The sequence below is a fragment of the Buteo buteo genome, chromosome 26 (assembly GCF_964188355.1).
Source record: "Buteo buteo chromosome 26, bButBut1.hap1.1, whole genome shotgun sequence".
NCBI classification, from domain to species: domain Eukaryota; kingdom Metazoa; phylum Chordata; class Aves; order Accipitriformes; family Accipitridae; genus Buteo; species Buteo buteo.
In genome coordinates, this window is record NC_134196.1 from 6,813,149 (window position 1) to 6,833,563 (window position 20,415).

Sequence of the window (20,415 nt, forward strand, 5' to 3'; positions counted from 1 at the left end):
CCATGAGGTCAACAGATGTATAGTGAGAGCCAATTCTTTCCATTGGGTTTGAGTGGAAAGGATTCTGCTGCTGATATAGCAAGTGCTCGGTCTCCACTGAGTGCTTATGATCTAGGTGTCTACTAAAAAGATTTTTGCACGTTCTGCTCTGTGCAATTCCTCTGACAACAAACGTTACACAATGTTTTGCCGAACTTCTCTTTAGATCCTTTTGCCTCTCCTTAGTACGCTGTCCTTCAAATACAATTTCTTGGGCAATGGAATCAAAGCCCTAGTGCAGATAAAAATGCCTTCTCTTCTGTTCATCTATTCTTTCTTTTTATCATAGGCCTTCAGCAAACGTAGAGGCTCCATTCAAAAAATATCCTGGTCAAGGCAACTAAAAAAAAAAAAAACAAAAACAAAAAACCACACACAACAAAAAAGACAGAAACCATTAAAGTATGCAGGAAGAAAAAAAGCATATGACAAAACTCTAAAATATGACCATAAGCTATGAAGAGTATCTGAACTGCTAAGTAAGCAGTCAAAAGTTCACAAGGAAACATTTCAAAGCCTGAGTGAGGTGTAAGCACAGGGAGTAGAGAAATAAATATTGTTAAATTTAGAAGTACTGATGTCTTGGCACAACACTTAAAATTGTTAAAAACTTACTCCAAGAACCCTAAGGATACCTGTCTGTTCCTGACAGTTGCACAGTAACAAGCCACCAAAGTTTGCAGCTAAATAGCATGGAGTGCTGTCTTATCAGAAGGGAGGTAAAGCACCCTTGTTTAGGACACTTAGCAAATACCGAAAGATACTAAAAAACTGTTATTAAATTTCACCAGCCAGCAAAGGAATGTCTGTACCCAAGAAATTCTGTGAATAAGGGCCATGATCAAAGCTTGATTCTGAAACCTACTGAAAAGCTACCAAAGTAATTTTAGATCAGTACTATTCTTAGCACTCAACACTTTCAGTATGTATAGTGTAACCTATTTATAAAGGTCACTTAGTCCGACAGTCAAGTAATCTGACTGTTCACACGGATAAAGTAAACAGAAAATATAAGAGAATTTAGCTGCTCATACACTGTTTCCAGGGCATGTCCTTTACTAATATAAGAATAATTGATTACTTCAAGCAGCATAATGACACCAACCAGTCAAAGCATGTGTTCTGATTTATAATATACAATCCCATTTTTTGGTAGTTTAATACTGTCAGCTGGTTAAAAAAAAAAAAAAGGCATTTTATCTGTTTTATCCTCTCCTAGTTCTGTTATTCTGAAAAGACAATTTTAGAATCTATGGCAAAAATTAAAAGACAAAATAAAACATAACATACCCACTTACCGGGTTTATTTTTTCTAGAGATGACTGGTATCAAACAGATGAAAACTGACTGAAAATGAGTCCTTCAACTTTTTCATCTCCCAGTAATGAGTTCATCCTGTGAGACGGTACTTGGGGAGAACTGTGAAATGTCCACTGGCACATGAGGAAGCGAGAGAAGGAATCCCTTTTTCTGTCTTGTCCCTCAAGCAGTACAGCACCAAATCCATATCCACATCAGCAAATACAGAAAGACACATTCAGGCATACTAGTGACCTCCCTTCTCTTTTGCATTTTGTATCCCTCTCTTTTGCCTTTTTTTTTTTCCCCCAAGTCCAAATAAACATCTTTAATTCTGCAGCAGGTCTAAAGTTGTACCTTTTGTGATCTCATAAAAGTAACTTGAGACTCTTCCCTTAGATCAGGCTTCAGCATGACAGCTCAGGGTCTCACTGAGCTAGCAGAAGAGCCAAAACATGCTAGAGATTTGTAATGGCCAAAGCTCTTTACAAAGCCCTTTATTACTCCTTGAGAGTGACGGTCATTAGACTGTGAAATATCAAACAGGTCAATCATGGTACCAGCTGTGATGAAGCCACCATTATACTAATACCATGTGGCATCCCAATGGATAGCACACAGAATTCATACCTGCCAGGGTAGTAGTTTATTTTGACCAGCACAAATGCAGGCTTTTATTGGCAGAACTGAGAACCAAATGTGAAAAAAAGTTTTTTTAAAATTAGTAATTCAACACAGTTATCTGGAACATTGCCATAATCTGTGTAAATTAGTACCACTAAATAAAGATTCACCTTCTTCACTCTAAAGACGGTACTACGATTTCTCTAGTAAGTGAGACTGAGAAGCCATCAGAAAGAAATTGTTCTCTCCCCCTCTCTCTCTTGGCAGTCTACCCAGTCTACATGAGGACATTAATGGCTTACTGGAAGGCAGAAATAGGTTTTGGCCTACAGTGTTGTTGCATGTTATAGTACATAACAATTAATTTTTAATATAAAATATTGCACTCTCATTTCCTAAGAAATTAGCTTCCAGGCACTTAGATATTATGTCTGAAAAAAATCAGCATCATACTGAAGGTTATATACACAACATAGGTATATATTAAAGGATAATTACTTTAATTAAACAAGGATTATATTGTTAAGCGACACAGATTCGCACACTGGAGTGAATGATCTCGGAAGACCCTTCCTATAAAAACCACGTGGAATAATAAAAAATAAATATAAAAAACACACCCTCAAACAAAAACTGACTTACAACAATGTATGCTGACAATTCCATTAACCCTTTCCTCTTCTGAGCTTTACTGGGTAGGGAGTAAACATATTTAGGGAAATAGAACAGCTCTTGAACTTTAAGGCTCTTTAAGAAAAAAAGTTAACTACTCCCCACACACATTTTTACTGCCATCAGTGCAGTGGAGAAAAACTGTTTCAGCTTATGTAAGAAGGAAGATTAAACTACTCTTGTTACATTTTTTAAGTGCTGTAAAACTATAACATTTTTTTCTGGGTATGTCACCTTGCACACATAATAAGCTACCTAAGTTTCTTTTCTCCATACCCAGTTTCCAAATTCAGGACAAGAGGCTTCATCAGCAATACTATAGATCATTTTCACAGATTTTCGAGTGAAACAAATTGCCTCGCTCCAGTGACAAGACAAGAAAAACCGTATGAGTCAGAACTGTTAGGTCTCTCTGAAGTGAATCAAAGTTTTTCAGCTGATCAGCGAAGCAATCCTTAGTCTTAAATTGTGCATAAATATTCCCACCCATCTGTTACTTTTGCTGGCTGAGTTACATATTAAAAAAGTACATTATTTCTGAAGCAGACTAAGATCTGTGCATGCAGGTTTGTTGTACACATAATTGCACCACTGATTTAATAAAAAACCATGGTATCAAGTAATCATTAATCTTGTGAAAATGTGCAATGGAAGCATTCAAAAACATGACTGTGTTTGGATGAAAAAATACTTGCTCATTTGCTCCTTTCCCTTTCCTCCAAAATATTCTTTCCTGTTAATCCATTTCAGTTTTAAGGTCATATAATACAGAGAAACAGGAACTGATCTTACAGGTTGACAAAATTACTTTTTCCTTAGAGTATGGAAAAGACTACAGAAGAGTGCCTTTGTTAAAAGAAAAACAAAAAAAGAGGAAAACTTATATTCCTAAGTGCCAAAATATGTCCTTTTCTTTTATACCTATGAGAAAGAAAATCAAGTCTTGCTAATACACAGCATGACTACCGACATCTAAATAAGGTAGACGGTTTGGAGGACGGAAATGCATTCTGATCCTTAAAACATATTTAAGTTCTACTGAAAACCCCCATTTGCTAGCTGAGTTCTGAATACCTGAGAAAGGCTGCAATACAGTTTGCAAATACATAACAAAGGGCATATTTATTCTCATCTCTTGTCTATTCTCCTCATCCCTGACACAGTCACATACTTCATTGCAATTTAACAGTTTTGTTGCTACAATATACCTCTTTTCTCATGTGTTCATTCTAGCCCAAAAGGAGATGCATATAATATCTCTGGGTCACAGCAGATTAGACATGTAACCAAACAACCTGAGCCACTTACACTCTTAAAAAAAGGACAAAACCAATGCATCATTCATACCATCAATACAGTCTTGGAGGAATCCCCAGGGTATCGGAGACTGAAGACAATCAAAGATCCCAGAAAGCAAAAGAAGGTAAGGGTGGCAACATTTCTAACATCTAACAAAGACTCCACGAGAGGAATAGTTCCCATTGTCCAGTCACAGCATAATTCTGAGGGGTTGAGAAGCAGCCAAGCATTTACAGGGAGGAGGTAGTTGAAAGTCAGCTGTCTTGCTGGGGATGGACTAACAGCAGCTGGGTTATCAAACCTAAAGCAAAAGAAAGAAGAAAAAGCAGCTTTTAATGAAAAAAAGATATGGTCTTGAGCCATTTTGTGCTCAGAAACCAGCAAACTTTAGATTCATGGCTAGAACTACCAACTACAGACATGTAAAATGTCCTAATCTTCCTGCATTTGTCAGGTGTGTAACTTGGGAACCATGCACAATGATTCATCTTAGTGTGGGACACAGCTTCCTCCAAGTTTAAGAAACTGGTTTGGGATATAATCAACCTAAGTTCGAAGAAACAGAATAATTTACACCTAAAGTTGGGTTCGGTGGTCCTTGTTCATGTTTTTAATAGTTTGCCTCATTTTTCTAGGAAAATATTAGATTCTTCTATTTCTACATTGCTCAGACACTTTTAAGATAAATGACAGTTCTTCAGTTCTAACATTATTCATATACACTTAGCTTCAAGCACTGTACCTGAAGTCAACCATGCTTTCTGCATAGTACATACCTAAAACCAAAGAAATATTCTGTATGCAGAAGAGGAAAAACTTGAGAGGTTTGGAGTATTCAGCCAAGGTTCAAACACATAGCCAATAAAACATATTTTACTTATAAAACATTTAATTTCTGAATTACTAACACAAACTAACAATCCTAAGTTTTTAAAAATTAATGCCTGCTCAGATATCTCAGTATTTTGGATGTTCTTGTCAACAGGTACTGAAATATACCATTTATCAATTTCAGAAAAAATTTAATATTGTACAGTCATTGCTTACCGATATTAAAATGATTTAATAAACACTTAAGTTGATGTATTTTTGGCCATTTCATTCAGACCTTATTAAGCCACATCTTATTTACCAGTGTCTGTGAATAAGAGACACTTTACTATTACCTTGTAAACACTGGAAGTTGAGATTGGATAACTTGGACTCTGACAACTACAAGCAGCAGTGTGCTGAACATTAGGACTATGAGCTTCAACAGTGTTTGGAGCATAGAGAAAGGAATACTGCCCTTCCCTCGAAGAATCTGTACAGCTGTGTCCAACAACACTGGCAAGGTGTACTGCAAAGGAAAAAAGTGTTTATAATCAGATAGTGTACTCATTAATCCCTTAGATAAATATGAGCTACCTTACCTTTTTTTTGTCTTGGTTTTCTCTAAATGCCTACTCCCAATAGTTACTTAAGTCACCTCTTTAGAGCTTTCATGACAACCCCCAAAAAGAAGTCCACTATTCTAATAAAAATAACTCTATTCAATTATTCTTGCTAACATTATCATAGCTGAACTTCTATGCCTGTAGTCCTGTATTTTGCACTGACAGATTAAAAAATTTGTACCATCTTCAGAGACTTCAATAAACCAAGTATGACCATGAAATAAATTTTGAAGAAAAGAAAAATCACTATTTTTAGAATTATCAGCCCCTCTGAAAACTTGTCCTATAATCAAAATTCCTCAGGAACAGTAGAAATACTATTCACTTCCTGATTGGCCTTGGATTCATATTTTATGCCTTTATTGCAGTAACCCATCTCTCTCTGCCTCATGAACATTATAATCTTGCACAGTTCCCTATTACATACCCTAAGTTTTTCCCTATGTATCTCTTTCCCTATGCCTTCAAGCCATATGCTGGGAATGATTTATTGCTTCACATATACTGGTTGGCTGAACTACAGATCTTGATAGGGTTTTGAGAACTGGTCAAACTCTTAGTTCATGCCACAACTGTGTCCTCAGAAGAAGCCTCAGTTTGGATTTTATCTTTTGTACTTAGTTGACTTACACAAACTTGTTAAACTTTCATGAAATTGAGGATCAGATCAAAAGTTACTAAAAGGAAGAGTGGACTGAAAAGTATGGTCACATACTGGTGATTTCCTCAGAAATCCAGTTTGAAAATTATATGCTTATTCACTAGTCTTGCAAAGGCAAGTTACAAACACGTATTTCTGTAAGCACAAAGAAAACATGATTTTGGTATTTTGGCCTTGAATCCAAGACAAATAATCTTTTCGCTTTTACTGGTGCAGTTTTTGCAAAATACTCCTTCAAGTAATTAAGGAATAGTAAACTAGAAAATTTTCTTAGAATATGCAATCATACATTTTTAAATTGCATATGGTTTGATGATTAAAAAGCCAAGAACTATTTCACTGCAGGAACATTTTGTTTCTCCAAACATTATTAACTTAAGGACTTATCAATGCTTAAGATGAAACTTATCAGATTAGAAGTTAAATTTAAAGCTATTCTTAGAACAACAAATTTCATAAGACTATTACTGATTCAAATAAGACTACTCTAAAGTTTCTGGTTATTCATTAGAATGTGATGAAATGCATTTGTATATAATATGTTCTCTATTTACTACAGGAATTAAAACCAAATAATCTCCCATCTTTATGCACCTCAGACTTTAATCAAGACTGTTACATGCTAGTCTTTGCAAACCTCAGTCAACTAAAACCTTAGGTTCCCATTAAGACATGTCAATTCTTTACTGAGTATATTTGGTAACATCTCTGTATAGGATGTAAAGGACAACTTAGAAGTTATTGGATTCCCTCACCATGAACCATGCACGTTAAACATTAGTTGAGTCAAAAAAAAAAATCTGAAAAATGTAACAGAACTATAGAGTTAGCCTGAACTGACAAAAATCAGTGCTGAAATATGACACTTCAAAGTACTTAATGTCTCATTACAGAATTCCTGAGAAGAAATCCAATTTATTTTTCAACAGCTTACCCCTTGAGCAATGAATACTTCATACACACAGCATATCCCCACCACTGTTATTCCTTGTTCTTTACACAGTGTTGCAACAGCTACTAGAAACACAGTCACTGCAATTGGAGTCCACACTGCAAATAAAGAAAACGTTATTGAAAATGTTCTATCTTACAACAAAACTAAATATTTAGTAAAATAACCTAAAAACTAAAGACTTTGGCTCTTCATGTTTGAACATGCCATGTGCTATAAACTTATTCAGTATACCAATTGTTATTACAGGGAAGATGACCAGTTTTACTCTAGAGAAAACAATATACATGTGTCAGTTTTAAAACTGCCTCCCTTAAATTGAAAGAACTAAATGAAAGGCAAAAGACTAATCTATGATAGGAAAACAAAAAACCCCAATCTTTCCTAATTCACCAGAACACTTTTTCAAATGGAATATTTTATAGGGAGTCATGAATTTTCACAAGGTCAATTTGACTTTGGAAAAAAGGCAAGCCTCCTACATCTCCACAGAAACTCTGCAGCTTACTTGTGACCGTCTGTGGCATCTCAGCATACTTCCACTTACTTGCATTAATAGAAGTCAGTGCAAGAGTCCCCTACTCTAGGTGTCACAAAGCAAGTGAAAAAGTGCTTAAGTCTTGAAGAAAAAAAAAAGGCAATTTATAATGGAAAGTACTATTACATGGGTATCTTGGGGCTAAAGGGGTTTTGTACACACTTGCTGAATAACAAATACAGCCATATTACCATTTTAAGAGCTCTATTATCAGGGATACAGAAATTAAGTTATGTATATATTTGTCAATCATTTACCTATGGTATTATCTGGCCCTTTAGATTTTGTATATGACAAAAAAGCAGCTAGAAAAAAGATAGATGATAAAAGTTCTGCTCTGCCCACAACTCCAGTTACCTGAAAAGAAAAAGAAGAAAAAACAAGATTATTCTTCTAGTGACCATTCTAGTACTGGAATAGTGCATGACTGATATACTATCAAGATATGCATAAACAAGATCTGTAAACCAAGCAAAAAAGGCTAAGAACAGTAAGACTGCTTTCAGTTCAATCAGTACTGAATTCAAGAACAGGATGATACAGGTGGCTGGTGGCCACCTTTGGCTGATGTACCTTTTTTTATCTTTAGTAACACCAGCCACAAATAGCATTTGAGGCAGAATTTGGGCATGATAACAACTGCTTTCTTCATAATACTTGGAAGAAACTAGCTTTCATCAATAGAAGCTTTAAGTGAAGCCTGACACAGACCATTGTATATACACATCCTACATACAGTGGCATATAAAAACTATGATTGCTATTCTTGTTCATACCTTTGCTGAGTGAACAGATCTGAATCTGAAAGAAGCATTCTCTTGACTAGTGCTATGGCAGCTGTTAGGTGAGCAGTCAAGAGTTACAAATAAATTGATGGCAAGCTCTGTGCAATGGAGTTAAAGAATTACTCAAGCTTTACTACAGGTCTGACAATTTTCTGAATGATAATTTGGTTGGCAATATTAAAATTGCAGGTAGTGCCCCCTTTGGTAATAAGACAGAGAGGAATGGATTTTATGAAAATTTAGAGAAGTGCTAAAATCCATAAGGGAGAAGATTGTTTCAGAATCCCCAATGAAATACAGATTAATTTCCATTTCAGGAGCTGTTTTCAAAAAACACTAAGGTGTAACCAAGAACCAGAGATGGAAGACACGTCGCTATATTAATGGTTACTGCAGTAGCCACTGTGCTGACCACAGTACCGTTTAGGCCTGCCGTTCTTCCTCATTTGTCCTCTTCTGTAATGCCTCTGCATCCAAAATTCTGCAAGTAAGCTGGCTGAAAAATGGCATGTTATCCCAAGGTAGACACTCATATTTGGCTAAGGAAACCTCATAGCTCACCATTTAATTATGATGATGCTGAAAACTGACTTTCAGCCATCCGGACCCAGCTGGAAGTATTTATTGCTAGGTACATTCTTGGTCAAGCATGATTGATCCAGCACAGCATAAAAAGAGAAAGTAACTCAATATCCAAGGTCACAGTGTAAAGAAAAGTATCCAAATCTGAATCTGAAATCATGTTCTGGTGCTTCCACTGGGACTACTGCACGTTTACCAAAGGACTCACTGAATCATGCACTGACAAAGCATGTTTCAGAGTTTGTGTTAACATTTTTTGATAGTATACAGGTGTTTGCTTCCAAAACGTCTTAAGATGTTTCAAGGATTCCTGGTCTGGGTTTCAAAATTGTACAACATTATGACAGAAATTCAAGAGAACTTTGTCTGTAGATTAGTTGAGAGAGATCATTAGTAAAGTAAGTGTGCTGGTGTGCCTCCACAGTCCCCTGCCAACAAAACAGATTCTATTTCTGGATATAAAGGTGACTTATGAGAGAAAATTCCAGCATTCACAAGGTTAGTTCACATCCCATAGCTGTAAAGGCAGTCAACATGCCTCTGGCCAGAACAGTAGCAAAGTAGCTAGAAAGACTGAACTGGAATTCTAAAGACAAGGACAAATGAAACTATGATGCTGTTATTCAACCCATTTCCTCAAAAATTCTTCCTCAGAAAATGATCCACTACCACCGCAAGAGTCCAGCTTCTCTCTGAAGTCAAGCAGAAAATTATTTTTTATTTGTCCTGCTCTGCTAACTTTTCCAGGAAAAATCCATTTATTATAAGATAGGTAAAGGTTTGAAATGCTTACGAATTGCATCTGCTGTTTCAAACTCTTGTGCAGAGGAGTAATAAGCAGGAGACTAATTTGAAGGAATTCAAATCAGATACATTTCAATTATACAAGATACAAAAGGTGCCATCAAATGATATAAACACTGGGAATGAGCTCTGTTTTTGAGTTTTCACTAAAGTCTGAGTAAGTTAATCGGCACCCAAGTCCCCATTTCTAAAATACAGGTCATTATTACCTCCTCTTTTCCATGTATGGAAACTTCCAGTTTTTTTGCCTTTTATACATGTGTGTAAGTCTCAAATGCCAACTCTAAGAATACTTTCTTGGTTGCAGAATGCTGAAATTGAAAAAGGTGGGGGAAGGGGGAAGAAAACCCCTTAACGGATTCTTCACTAAGTACCTAAGTACAACAGCAGGGAAATTCAATTACAATTGCACTTCAATCTCAGAGTCTTTAAGTACTTTAAGTACAGCACCAAGTTCTACCAATCACATAGTCTTAAAGTGCCCTCATGTGGCCAATATTAGGGATTACACACTTATTACCAAATTGCTTCATAACTGTATTTCATAACTTTGTAATATATTGTCTTACACAACAAGCTTTCATTATGCAATGTTTTTAAGGATTTGTATGATACTTTTTACTAACTCTATTGCATAGTATTAAAAGCAACTGTGTTACTATTATCTCACACGGAATCTGACAGGTCAAACACGATAAAGAATCATCATATTCCCTCCCAAACACACACAAAAAAAAGGGGGGTGAGGTGGGGATAACTCCTCCAAAACAGAAAAAGGTTTAACCATTTTCTGGTTTTGAAAATCAGCTAATACTATAAGAAAAAAGAGACTGAGAACAGGCTTTGCAACACCTGTGAAATGGAAATCTAGGAAAGCCAATCTAAGTGGTGCAGAAATAGCAGCAGAGAATTCCACAAGTCTGCTTTATCAGTGTTTCTGACAGAAACAAATCTAATGAATGGCAATCACAAGACTCCATTTACTCCCCAACACCGCAAGCCTCGTTCACCATTGTAAAGTATATAATCAGACAGCTTGTATAAATAACACTTTTCAAAACAGTGAAAAACTCCTTCAGAATCAAAGGAAAGGTAAATATGCGAGGAGAGAAATGCATTTCCTCCTTCTTATATTGGGTATGTTAAAAAATGGAAGGTTCAAACAGAATGGCCCTAAGCTGGATGTAGCATAGCAACAACGCTAGAAAAACTCCTGATGAGGTAAAGATATTGACATAAAAGAAAGTGGACAGAACAAACTTGGTGACTAGCTGGATGGGAGTGCTTAGCGATTCTGGAAATTAAGAGTTATTCATAGTATTTGCAAAATATGATACTGGATGAATCATCACAGAACACAAATATCTAAGCTAAAGTAGCCATCATCATAAAAGCCAACGTTCATAGCAGAGACCTAAGTTATTAAATAACTAAATTAATGTTTCTTTAATTATTTTTCAGTAGCTGCAAGGAATACCAAACAACTCAGGATTAAAATTTGTCACCTCCACCACTTATTGCAAAGGACAGAGTAAGTACAAGGAAAATCACATACTTTTTGGAGTTACGATACACAAACAGATACAAACCCCATTAAATCTAAGGTTAATTAATACAGCTTGAACAAATGAAACACATCACAGCTATACCTACCGCTTCAGTATGTATTGGGTGCACTGCAAAGAGCAAGGATGCAACTACGCTGCTCCTGTTGTCCAGAAAAAGCTTACAGACCTTGAGGAAGACTACACAAACCACCACATGAAAGACCAGATTTAGGAAGTGGTAAGAAACTGCATTTAACTCGCTGAACAAGTAGTTTAAGCGAAACGTAAGAACTGTAAGGGGACGATAAGATTTATGACTCCTCTCCTACAAGAAAATAAATAAATACATCAGCCACCACCAACTTACAAAGGGACTTTTACCCCAAAATATCTTTCTAAAAATCTATGCATACATGATTCCCCCCTCTATTCTCCGGCATCTACCTTTAAAATAAAGACCTGTCTGAAAAACAGTAATACTAAAAAAAAATAAATAAAAATCTAGTAAATTAAATGAAAAATCAATGTAAGATTAAAATGTTAAACAGATAAGTTACTTCTGACTATTTTTCCTACTTCCATATAGTTTTAATATATTATTCAAGTATTTTGATAACCCTGCCATTTCATGTTTCAGATCAGTATAAAATAAAATAAATTTTGGTGTGCTCAGCTAAATGTATTATCTACACATTTTCAGTATGTCTACCAGTCAATATGTCTATGTTGCCAGTTACTCCATTCATAAACCCTTTTGAAAACTACAATTAACACCATCTTCCTGTTCCAAAAAGCATGTCAACCCACAGCCTGTTGATTCTTCCTTTGTTTTACCGACATATTGAGGAAAGTAAATCTAAGAAAAAACTGGGGGTGGGGTGGGGAGGTGGGACAGGGAACCAAATTGCACATACAGACAGACAAAAACACAATATAGGAAAAAATATTTTAAAAGTCATGAATGATCAAATTAATCTGACTGCATTTAATTAAAATTAACCTGACTTCCAGTTAGTTTTAAGTGCAAAATCAACACTGAATGAGATGGCTTTCTCCTGCTCCACATGGGTAGGGTTTTTTCGGACTGAAAACGTTAAAAAATGCTACTTAAAATTTTACTTGGAGGAGTTTAGGAAACCACTTACTCTCAATGACTACAGGACTAGATGGCATCTGAAAGAGTCTAGAAGCTTTCATTACAGTATTACATGAAAATTATGTACTAAAGTCTATTTGTAGAGCTAGCAATTAGTATCTCACAAGGAACTAATCCTGTATGTTACAGACATAAGAGAAGTTTACAAGGCAGAATGCTTTGATAGGCAAAAAACCTATGACTGTCAGAGAATTTTTATTCATTTGCTCAGAAATGGCACCATTTCTTTCTAAATTATATGTAAATCCTTAGCCATTGCCATTTAACAATGTTTATCAACAATTTTAATGCCAATGCAGCTTTTCAGATAAAAACACAGCCACTCTACATGGGCTACAAACCAAAACCTCTGAATTCACATAAACATACTCATTCAAATAAATGTAATGGATTCAATACCCATTCTCTATCTCCTAGCTTTGTTGCTTAAGAGTGTTATCTTTCCTTCCAGACTGCAATTAGAAGTAAATACCCTTGTATGTTGATGTCTAGCTTTTGCAGGAGGAGAAGGCAAAATGGTCAGTTGACCAATTTCAATAATGGAATTAGGTAACACACAGCATCTTGAAGCGTGATACATGACTTCATTTTTTTTCAAGTTCTTTTTTTGAACAAAGGGAAAGAATATAAGCAACAGCTGTTTGTGATCTTATAGTGCAAAACACTACGACCACCAAATTCCATCAGAAGCAAACTATTCTGTTAAAACCACATTAGGGAAAAGAAGTGTAAGAACTCCCTTCAAGGTTTTTTTCCATTTCCTAAATGTCTCAGTATTTCACAAACAGTTTACCTCAGACATTGGAGTGCCCCAGAAGTCATTTTGAAACAGATTTTTTAATGGAGTAGAAGGATGCAAGTCTTTATTGTCCAAAATCGCTGAAACGTCATCAAAAACAAAGCCACAAAAGAGACTGTTCCAGTAGCAGGCTGCCACCACACCAACTATTAGTGCTGCTTCCTTCAGGCTTACATCAGCCATCTTCTCTAAGAGTTTTCATGGACAAAAGCTGAAATATATGGACAGAAACTTGAGTAGTTTTAATGATTAAAAACTAAATTTGATAAATAAAAGTCAAATTACAACATCTGGTATTTTAGAAGTTAATGACACTACATATCTAAAAATCAGTAAGATAGAAAGCTCTCCTAAAGCGTCATCCATCTTACACAACTTAGTGTTTAAAAGAAATACTCATTAAAAAGTCTCACCCCTAAAAAGCCCTCATATGAGCTAGATACACTGCTACATTTCATGTTTTACTAAAAAAAGAAGATTGATGATAAATTGTGATGTAGTTTTTAGCAGACAGCTATGCAGTTCAAGTGAATGCTGCAAACTATGAAAATTAAGTTCTCTAGAACCCTGAGTCGTTTAACATACTGACACAGAATACTAAGTTACCAAAAAGGCAGAGAGTGTGTTAATTACTCATGTTTTTTAGGATAAAGGTGTTTCTCAAAATATTTCAAAAGCAATTAAAAAAACAAATTTCAAACATTCTGAAGAACAAACAGGAAATGAAGAACTTCATAAATACAGGTGTTCAAGAACAGGTGAAGAAGGACATTAGTAATAATAGTAAGTTAAACTTACCATTGAAGCTCACACTTTGTTCATTTGCATTCTTCATAGAAGTTCATGAAAAGTATTCTTTTTCTCAACTCTGCCAATTACTCCAATGTCACTGAATATTCATGAAAGTCCTGTCTAAAGAAAAATAGCATGCAAAAAATACACTAAAAATGAACTTCATCATGTTATTTTCTCTTGTCTTGCATAAACTTCCTAAGCCCTAGACATTATTAAGCAGCAGCTTTATGATTATTTAAAAAATACATGGGTGACCTGATCAAAAGGTGAAATTACTATGTATCGGGTTGTTTGAAAACACTGTCCTCCCTTGGAAGAGTAAGAAGGTAACTACAGGTCAAAGGCATTCTTTTTGACCACTGGATGACACAGCATGTATTACTGGCAATTGTTGGGATCGAAGATATTGGTGGAAAGGTACAGACAGTTGAACGCTGACTTAGTTTTGTGAAGGAGGAGAGATGACTGAACAAAAATATATAGCATTTTCCCCAAAACAGAAAGGGGTAATATTTGTAAGGGCACAGAACAGCTAATATCAGCCGGATAATGTGGACCCATAAATATGTAAAAACACCAGCCTTATGTCTATCAGGGCTCACACATCAAAGCTGATGAGTTATTTGGAAGCTATAGTCTCTTTTGTTGTCCTAAACCCTGAAAAGCTAGTGATTTTTTTTTTGCTTTGGTTTGTTGGGGTTTTTTTAATTGTGTTCAGGTTTAAGTATACTATCTTCTAAAAAGAGGTCACAGAGATACCTCATTCAGATAGGTAATCTCAGCTGTGGTTTGCAGCCTGGGCCTGAGAGCATGACAATCGCCTATCACAACTAGTGGTAAAGGAGCAGTGGTGCAGGAAGGAATGCATGTGCAACAGGATGCAGGTGCAATTAAACTAAAAACCAGGACAAAGATCATTTAAAAGGAATCAAACCAATCCATTCAGTGCTACTCACATAATGGCAGTGAAGGTGTTTTCTTCTTTTGTATTACTTGGAGCACTGGCTATTGGTGTTACTTCTACCAAGGAAGAGCCTTTTTTCAAAGCTGCCACAACCTTTGTAATAAAAAAAAGAAAAAACCCACAATGTTAAAGGGTGCTGCTACATCTGTTTGCCAGGCTGGATCACAGTACTTTAAAACACTAAGCCAAGGTTAAGTCTGAACACATTTATGGTCTTCTTGGAAGCCAGAGAAATCTTATTTAAAAAGAAAATAAAGCATACTGCAGGAGTACATGAAAAGACAGCCCACTTTTGAACTTCAACTCACCAAAGTTTTTTAGTTCTGCCCCCAAAGAATGTGGAGAAGAAGAAACTGCTGTTCCTCACCCTGCTAGAAACAAAGTTTGAAACTCGTTGTTTGCAACAGGTTATTGCATTGGTTGAAGCAGCAAGCCCTTGCAGATACTGCTTTACATAACAAGGAGTAATTCTGAGGTAATTCTTTAACAACCCTATTTCAGAAACAGCTACTGCTGTTTAGGAAGTTAGGAAAAAAAAGGAAAGATTAGGAAAAAAAAGGATAGATTCCTAAGTATAGCTTCCTATCAAAAGGAAAAACTTAACCAACCTTAATTGCTAGCTCCTCAAATACTTTTTGTAGGTTTTTACTTTTCTTTTCCCTACACAGAATATATGTCAAGACAGCTACTCTACTTATCGCTTAATCCTAAGGCAACTCTGATGCTTTCACAAGCCTTTCTTTTTGCTCTGAATTTCTAGTATTTCTTCCACTCAGAACTCTAACTTTACACCACTAGTGACCATGCTGTTCCCTGACAGAGCTACATTACATGCCAACTGTAGGGAAAATACTGCTTTAATTTGAATGAAAGGGAACTCATAGGCATAAAGAAATAAATTAAGATTTTTAGCTACATCCAAAGTCAGGTTTAAGTGGCTAGCCCACCATCAGAGAACACTGTTTAAGAACTCCAGAAAAAATTCACTTTTAACATCACAATTTTTTAATTTGAAATTTGCCCTCTCCTTTACATGCACATTTCAACCACAGACATGATTGCAAATACATGCAAATATATGGCTATAATTTGGTCTTTCAAGCCAAACATTTGAGCCACAGACACTCCACGCAATTCTGAACAGCTTACTAAATTTACTGTAAGGAATGAACATATGCAACAATGCATTGTTCTGGTTTTAGTGGCAAGTCACAGAACATGCTGCTTGAACTCTGCCAAGCTTGGTAACCTCAAGTGCATCACACATCAAATTTTTGTTGTTGCACACATCAAATTGCAAAAGCACTAGGAGGTCTTGGCAACAGACAGGCATAATGGATATCTGAAGAGCCCCGATTTTCCAGCAATCTGCTTCCAGGGCAAGCAGAAAGAGAAAAATGGGAAATGCAAGGCCACATACAATCTGTAGATCGCACAAAACTGTAGCACGGATGCTTTACTACTTCTGACTGGCATTCTGGCATTCCAAGGTCTTATTTTCCTAAAATTTACTGTAGAGATACATGAAGTTAGAAAATTACTTTTTCCACCTGGTCCAGTAACAGGGTAGTTTAATGTTCTTGCTGAATTAAAGCATAAATATGGAAGAGATGTTTTTCCAGTCCTTTATGTTAGCATAACAAGGCAGATTTCGAGGAAGGCTAACCATCAGAACTACTAATTCGTATTTGCTACTACAGCTGGGTCCACAACCAAACTCCAAGCTTCAAACCTGCAATGACCATCAACATGTTGAAAATGCAAGACTAAAACTGAGGGAGGCTTATAAAACCTCATCTGTACTTGGTAAGCCAGGCGAAAGTATGTCTGCCATTAATCTCAGTGGAAAACAACAATTGCTATTTGGCAGCCAACACTCTTTTCACGCCAACTATCTGTTACCAGTTTGATGTTGGAAAGTAAGAAGCCATATAAGGAGTATGCAAGACTGAGAACCTCATAGATCACAGATGTGCAAGAGACTGCTGAAGCCTTGGTGTGACTGGGGTCCTCAAGTGAGTGGATACATTCCCCTTCTTGCCCAACTGACATGTTGAAATTTGCTACCAACCCAAGTATGGTCTTGCAAGTGCCAGTATTTCACCACTCCCAGTGATGGATGTATTGATAAATACCCGTAAAATGCTGCCTAACAACTTGTTTGTTAATACTGGCTTGCTGTAGTGGAGAACCACATCACTGGCTGCTCCAACACATGTAAACAGATTGGCTGTCCCTCAAGTTATTTTTTCATCTCACCTACCTGTTACCTTCACAGCTTGCCATACTGCCCATCAGATACCTTAACCACCCCTTGGGCTGTACGACTGCCAGTTTGTGGTCTATGAACAGGCACAGAGCCCCCATTTGACTGGATGAAATCAGGACAGACACATACTTTATTACCAAGATTTCTGTTGGATGTTTTAATTTACAACAATATCTGACCATGTCATGAAAAATATACAGCTGAAAACAATAAGCAGCAAGATAAGCCTTGTGAGAAACTGCACGATCATGAGACCTGATTGTGGAAAACCAGAATGCCCAAGCTGTGCAAAACACCTGATTGTTAGTCTAATTTTCTAAAGGTGTTTGGCACAGAAATCTGCATTTTGCACTGTACTGTTTTCATGCGCGTACAGAGACATTAAGTGGAAAGGACAGACAAGAACCAGAGCTCTCAAGCAGGTTTGGCTTGTAAGCCATGTCATTTTCCTTTTCCAACTTCTTGAGAACCCTCTACCAGTTCATCCAGTCTTCTACTTCAAGAACTACAGAAAAGAGTAACACATAACAAAAAACCCACAAAAATCCAAACCAACCCAAACCAACCAAACACCAAAAACTTTTAGAAAAGTAGGAAAACAAAATATTTCTCTACAATCACTACCAAATCCATGACACTATGGATGGTTTAGCACAGTATACTGCAAAATATAATAGTCTGCACAAAAAAATTCAACATAAATGAAAAATGCATAATGATATTCTAAGAGTATCCTCAGTTGGGAGATTTGGGAGTGTGGAACCCATTTTCTGCCCACATGAATTTAGGAAAATTTAGGAAGTACATATTTAGGCAGGAATACAGCTGCAATCCCTAGATATGCAACAGCTAATTAGCACTCCATAATTAGCTATCACCGAATAAACATGCTATCTGCTCCCTTATATCAACAACAAACCCTTGCAGGAGCAAATATGTTTGCATTGATTAGACACATCTTACTACCTAACTTTAGAAACTTGAACATAACAGTTAAAATTTTTCTTCTACTGGGTAATGGCACTTTTACACCCTGAAGGGCATTAATAACAACTTCTGTTCCAATCAATCCTACTTCAAAGAAAATGTTCTATGCAAGTCACCTTTTTCTTCTTTAGGAAAAAAGACATGGGTAGTGGCAGTAATAGAGAATTTGAGAACGATGGCACTTCCATATGGGAAAAAGCTTGTACAATCTACTTAATCCTGCTCAGGATTTCCACAGAAACTGAAAGGAACAAACATGATCATTAAAGCTCACCTCAAACAGATGTCACAATTGCAAAGTTTCAACCTGTTCCAGCTTTTGTACGCAACCTCTTACTACTCCTGAAAATACTCAGCATAATTGACATTTTATTGATGTCAAGCTGTCAGGAAACTTTTTTAAAAATTCACCTTATTCACTGTCCATAACAGACTATTAGTTACTACATTCTAAAGATTGATTTATTTTTTTTGTATCTCATATTTGGAGAATATTTTCATTCACACTTTATTAAATATTCGTAGATATTAAAAATATACCTGACACTTTTCAGTCATACCAAGATGTTAGCATTTTCAACCATAATCAAACTGCAGCTGTTCTCTGAAGATGACGATGTAAGCATCAGTGAAGCAACAGTCTGCAACTCCATAGAGTCACTTTGATGAACAGTGCTTTGAGTGTGCAATGTGAAGCATAATTATTATGTAAATCTCAAGGAACTTAATTTTGTGTTATATTAATTAGGCTACTGGAAACAAAAACCAGGCAATTTGCATATGGATCAGGCAGTTTCCTGAAAAGCTTTGAAAACAAACTAATGAGCATTTATGCACATACCTAATCATAAAATGCGGGCTTCCCACTCTCCTGTTTGGAGTTCTAAAGCCAGTGGAGAGATGGACATACACAAAGGAGCTGCCAAAAAATAGTCATGCATCTCATTTACTCTGGAGACATATACTTTGATAACCATTTAAGGTCCTGAACTGTTTAAAACGTACTTACAGTTCATACAGAAACCCATCAAATTATCAAAGGTGGAAGAAAACAGAGAACTGTTAAAACCACTCCTAGATTTATTTTTAAACAGGTGAGCAACAAGTTCATCTAAGACCTGGTGGCTGAATTGACGAATATCAGCAGAGATATACACAATGGGTTACTAAACCCAGCAGTATAATCATTTAAAAATGGCGTTTTAATTCAGCTTCTGAGGCTCTGCTAATGTCCTAATTTGTCTTGCCTACCTGCTACACTTTCTGTAGTTTTATTTTTGGCAAAATTGAATATTGTTTCTGCTGACTTGATACGAGTGTTCAATGACAGAAAGAGATCATCATTTTGTTTCTGTTGTTCCCTTCCAACACAGCCTTTAAATTTATCTTCTCCTAAAAATGTCACTCCAACATACAGCTCCAGTATGAAACAACTTAGATGCACAGCTGAGATTTAATGATTGGGTTTGAACCTCATATAGGTGAAGGCAAGCAGTATTTGGGAAGATGGGAGGAGGAAAAATGCAAAACATGTCTGGATTCCCATTTCATCTTGCTGAGATCCTAGAGCAGAATAAATACAACAAGAAAAGTTTTATTGTGGCAACCTTCCTCTGCAAATACTACAGGATCAAGAGGAATGGGACTAAACTGAAGTACTCTTCATTCCCCAGCAAGGCAATGGCCCCCAGCCTTCTCTTCATACAGTTCTGAAGCATCAACTAGATGAGGAATGGCAGCTCTGACATGGAGTCAGCACACGTGTTGCAGGCCAGAGGAAAGATTTCCCGGGGGAAGACTGTGAAGAGCTTGCTGGCAAGCAAGCAGCTGAACTAACACTCGGGACGTTTTAGGGTACTCTGGTATAAACAAGGATTAAAACATAAAACAATTTAAAAACAGGCGAGATGAAGATACTGTTTTAGGTGGTGGTTTAGCTTCATTTTGTTCAATGCAACTGACGCAACAGCAGTTGAAATACAAACCACAGAGATATGGTTTGTATTTTAAGGTATTTTATCGTTTAAAATGATTAGCAGGACGTCACACTTCAAAGTCAAACCTTTAGGGTTTTGTTTTGTTTTTTTCTACATGTAAACAGTAACAAAATAATACCTTTTATATTTAGAATAACTACATAAAACACGATTTGTTTCCTCATAGGACACTGATGCAAAAATAGTGTCTCTAAAATAATTCTGATCAAC

General features: G+C 36.3%; 1 protein-coding gene across 5 annotated transcripts in view; it reads right to left on the bottom strand.

The window, feature by feature from the left end:
* TMTC3 (transmembrane O-mannosyltransferase targeting cadherins 3) overlaps positions 1–20,415 on the bottom strand; it is a 34,688-nt gene that overhangs the window by 11,971 nt on the left and 2,302 nt on the right. For 2 of the 5 annotated variants that reach the window (XM_075058212.1, XM_075058210.1), the window contains exons 2-9: positions 14,945–15,045; positions 13,992–14,105; positions 13,188–13,404; positions 11,345–11,563; positions 7,778–7,877; positions 6,965–7,080; positions 5,100–5,272; positions 3,982–4,234 (exon numbers count right to left, since the gene is read on the bottom strand). In XM_075058212.1, coding sequence (XP_074914313.1) covers positions 3,982–4,234; positions 5,100–5,272; positions 6,965–7,080; positions 7,778–7,877; positions 11,345–11,563; positions 13,188–13,376 — 1,050 coding nt within the window. In that variant the 5' untranslated portion in view covers positions 13,377–13,404; positions 13,992–14,105; positions 14,945–15,045. Of the gene's footprint in view, positions 1–3,981; positions 4,235–5,099; positions 5,273–6,964; positions 7,081–7,777; positions 7,878–11,344; positions 11,564–13,187; positions 13,405–13,991; positions 14,106–14,944; positions 15,046–15,260; positions 15,324–20,415 lie in introns of all 5 variants that reach the window. The other 3 variants (XM_075058211.1, XM_075058213.1, XM_075058215.1) reach the window with 3 other exon arrangements.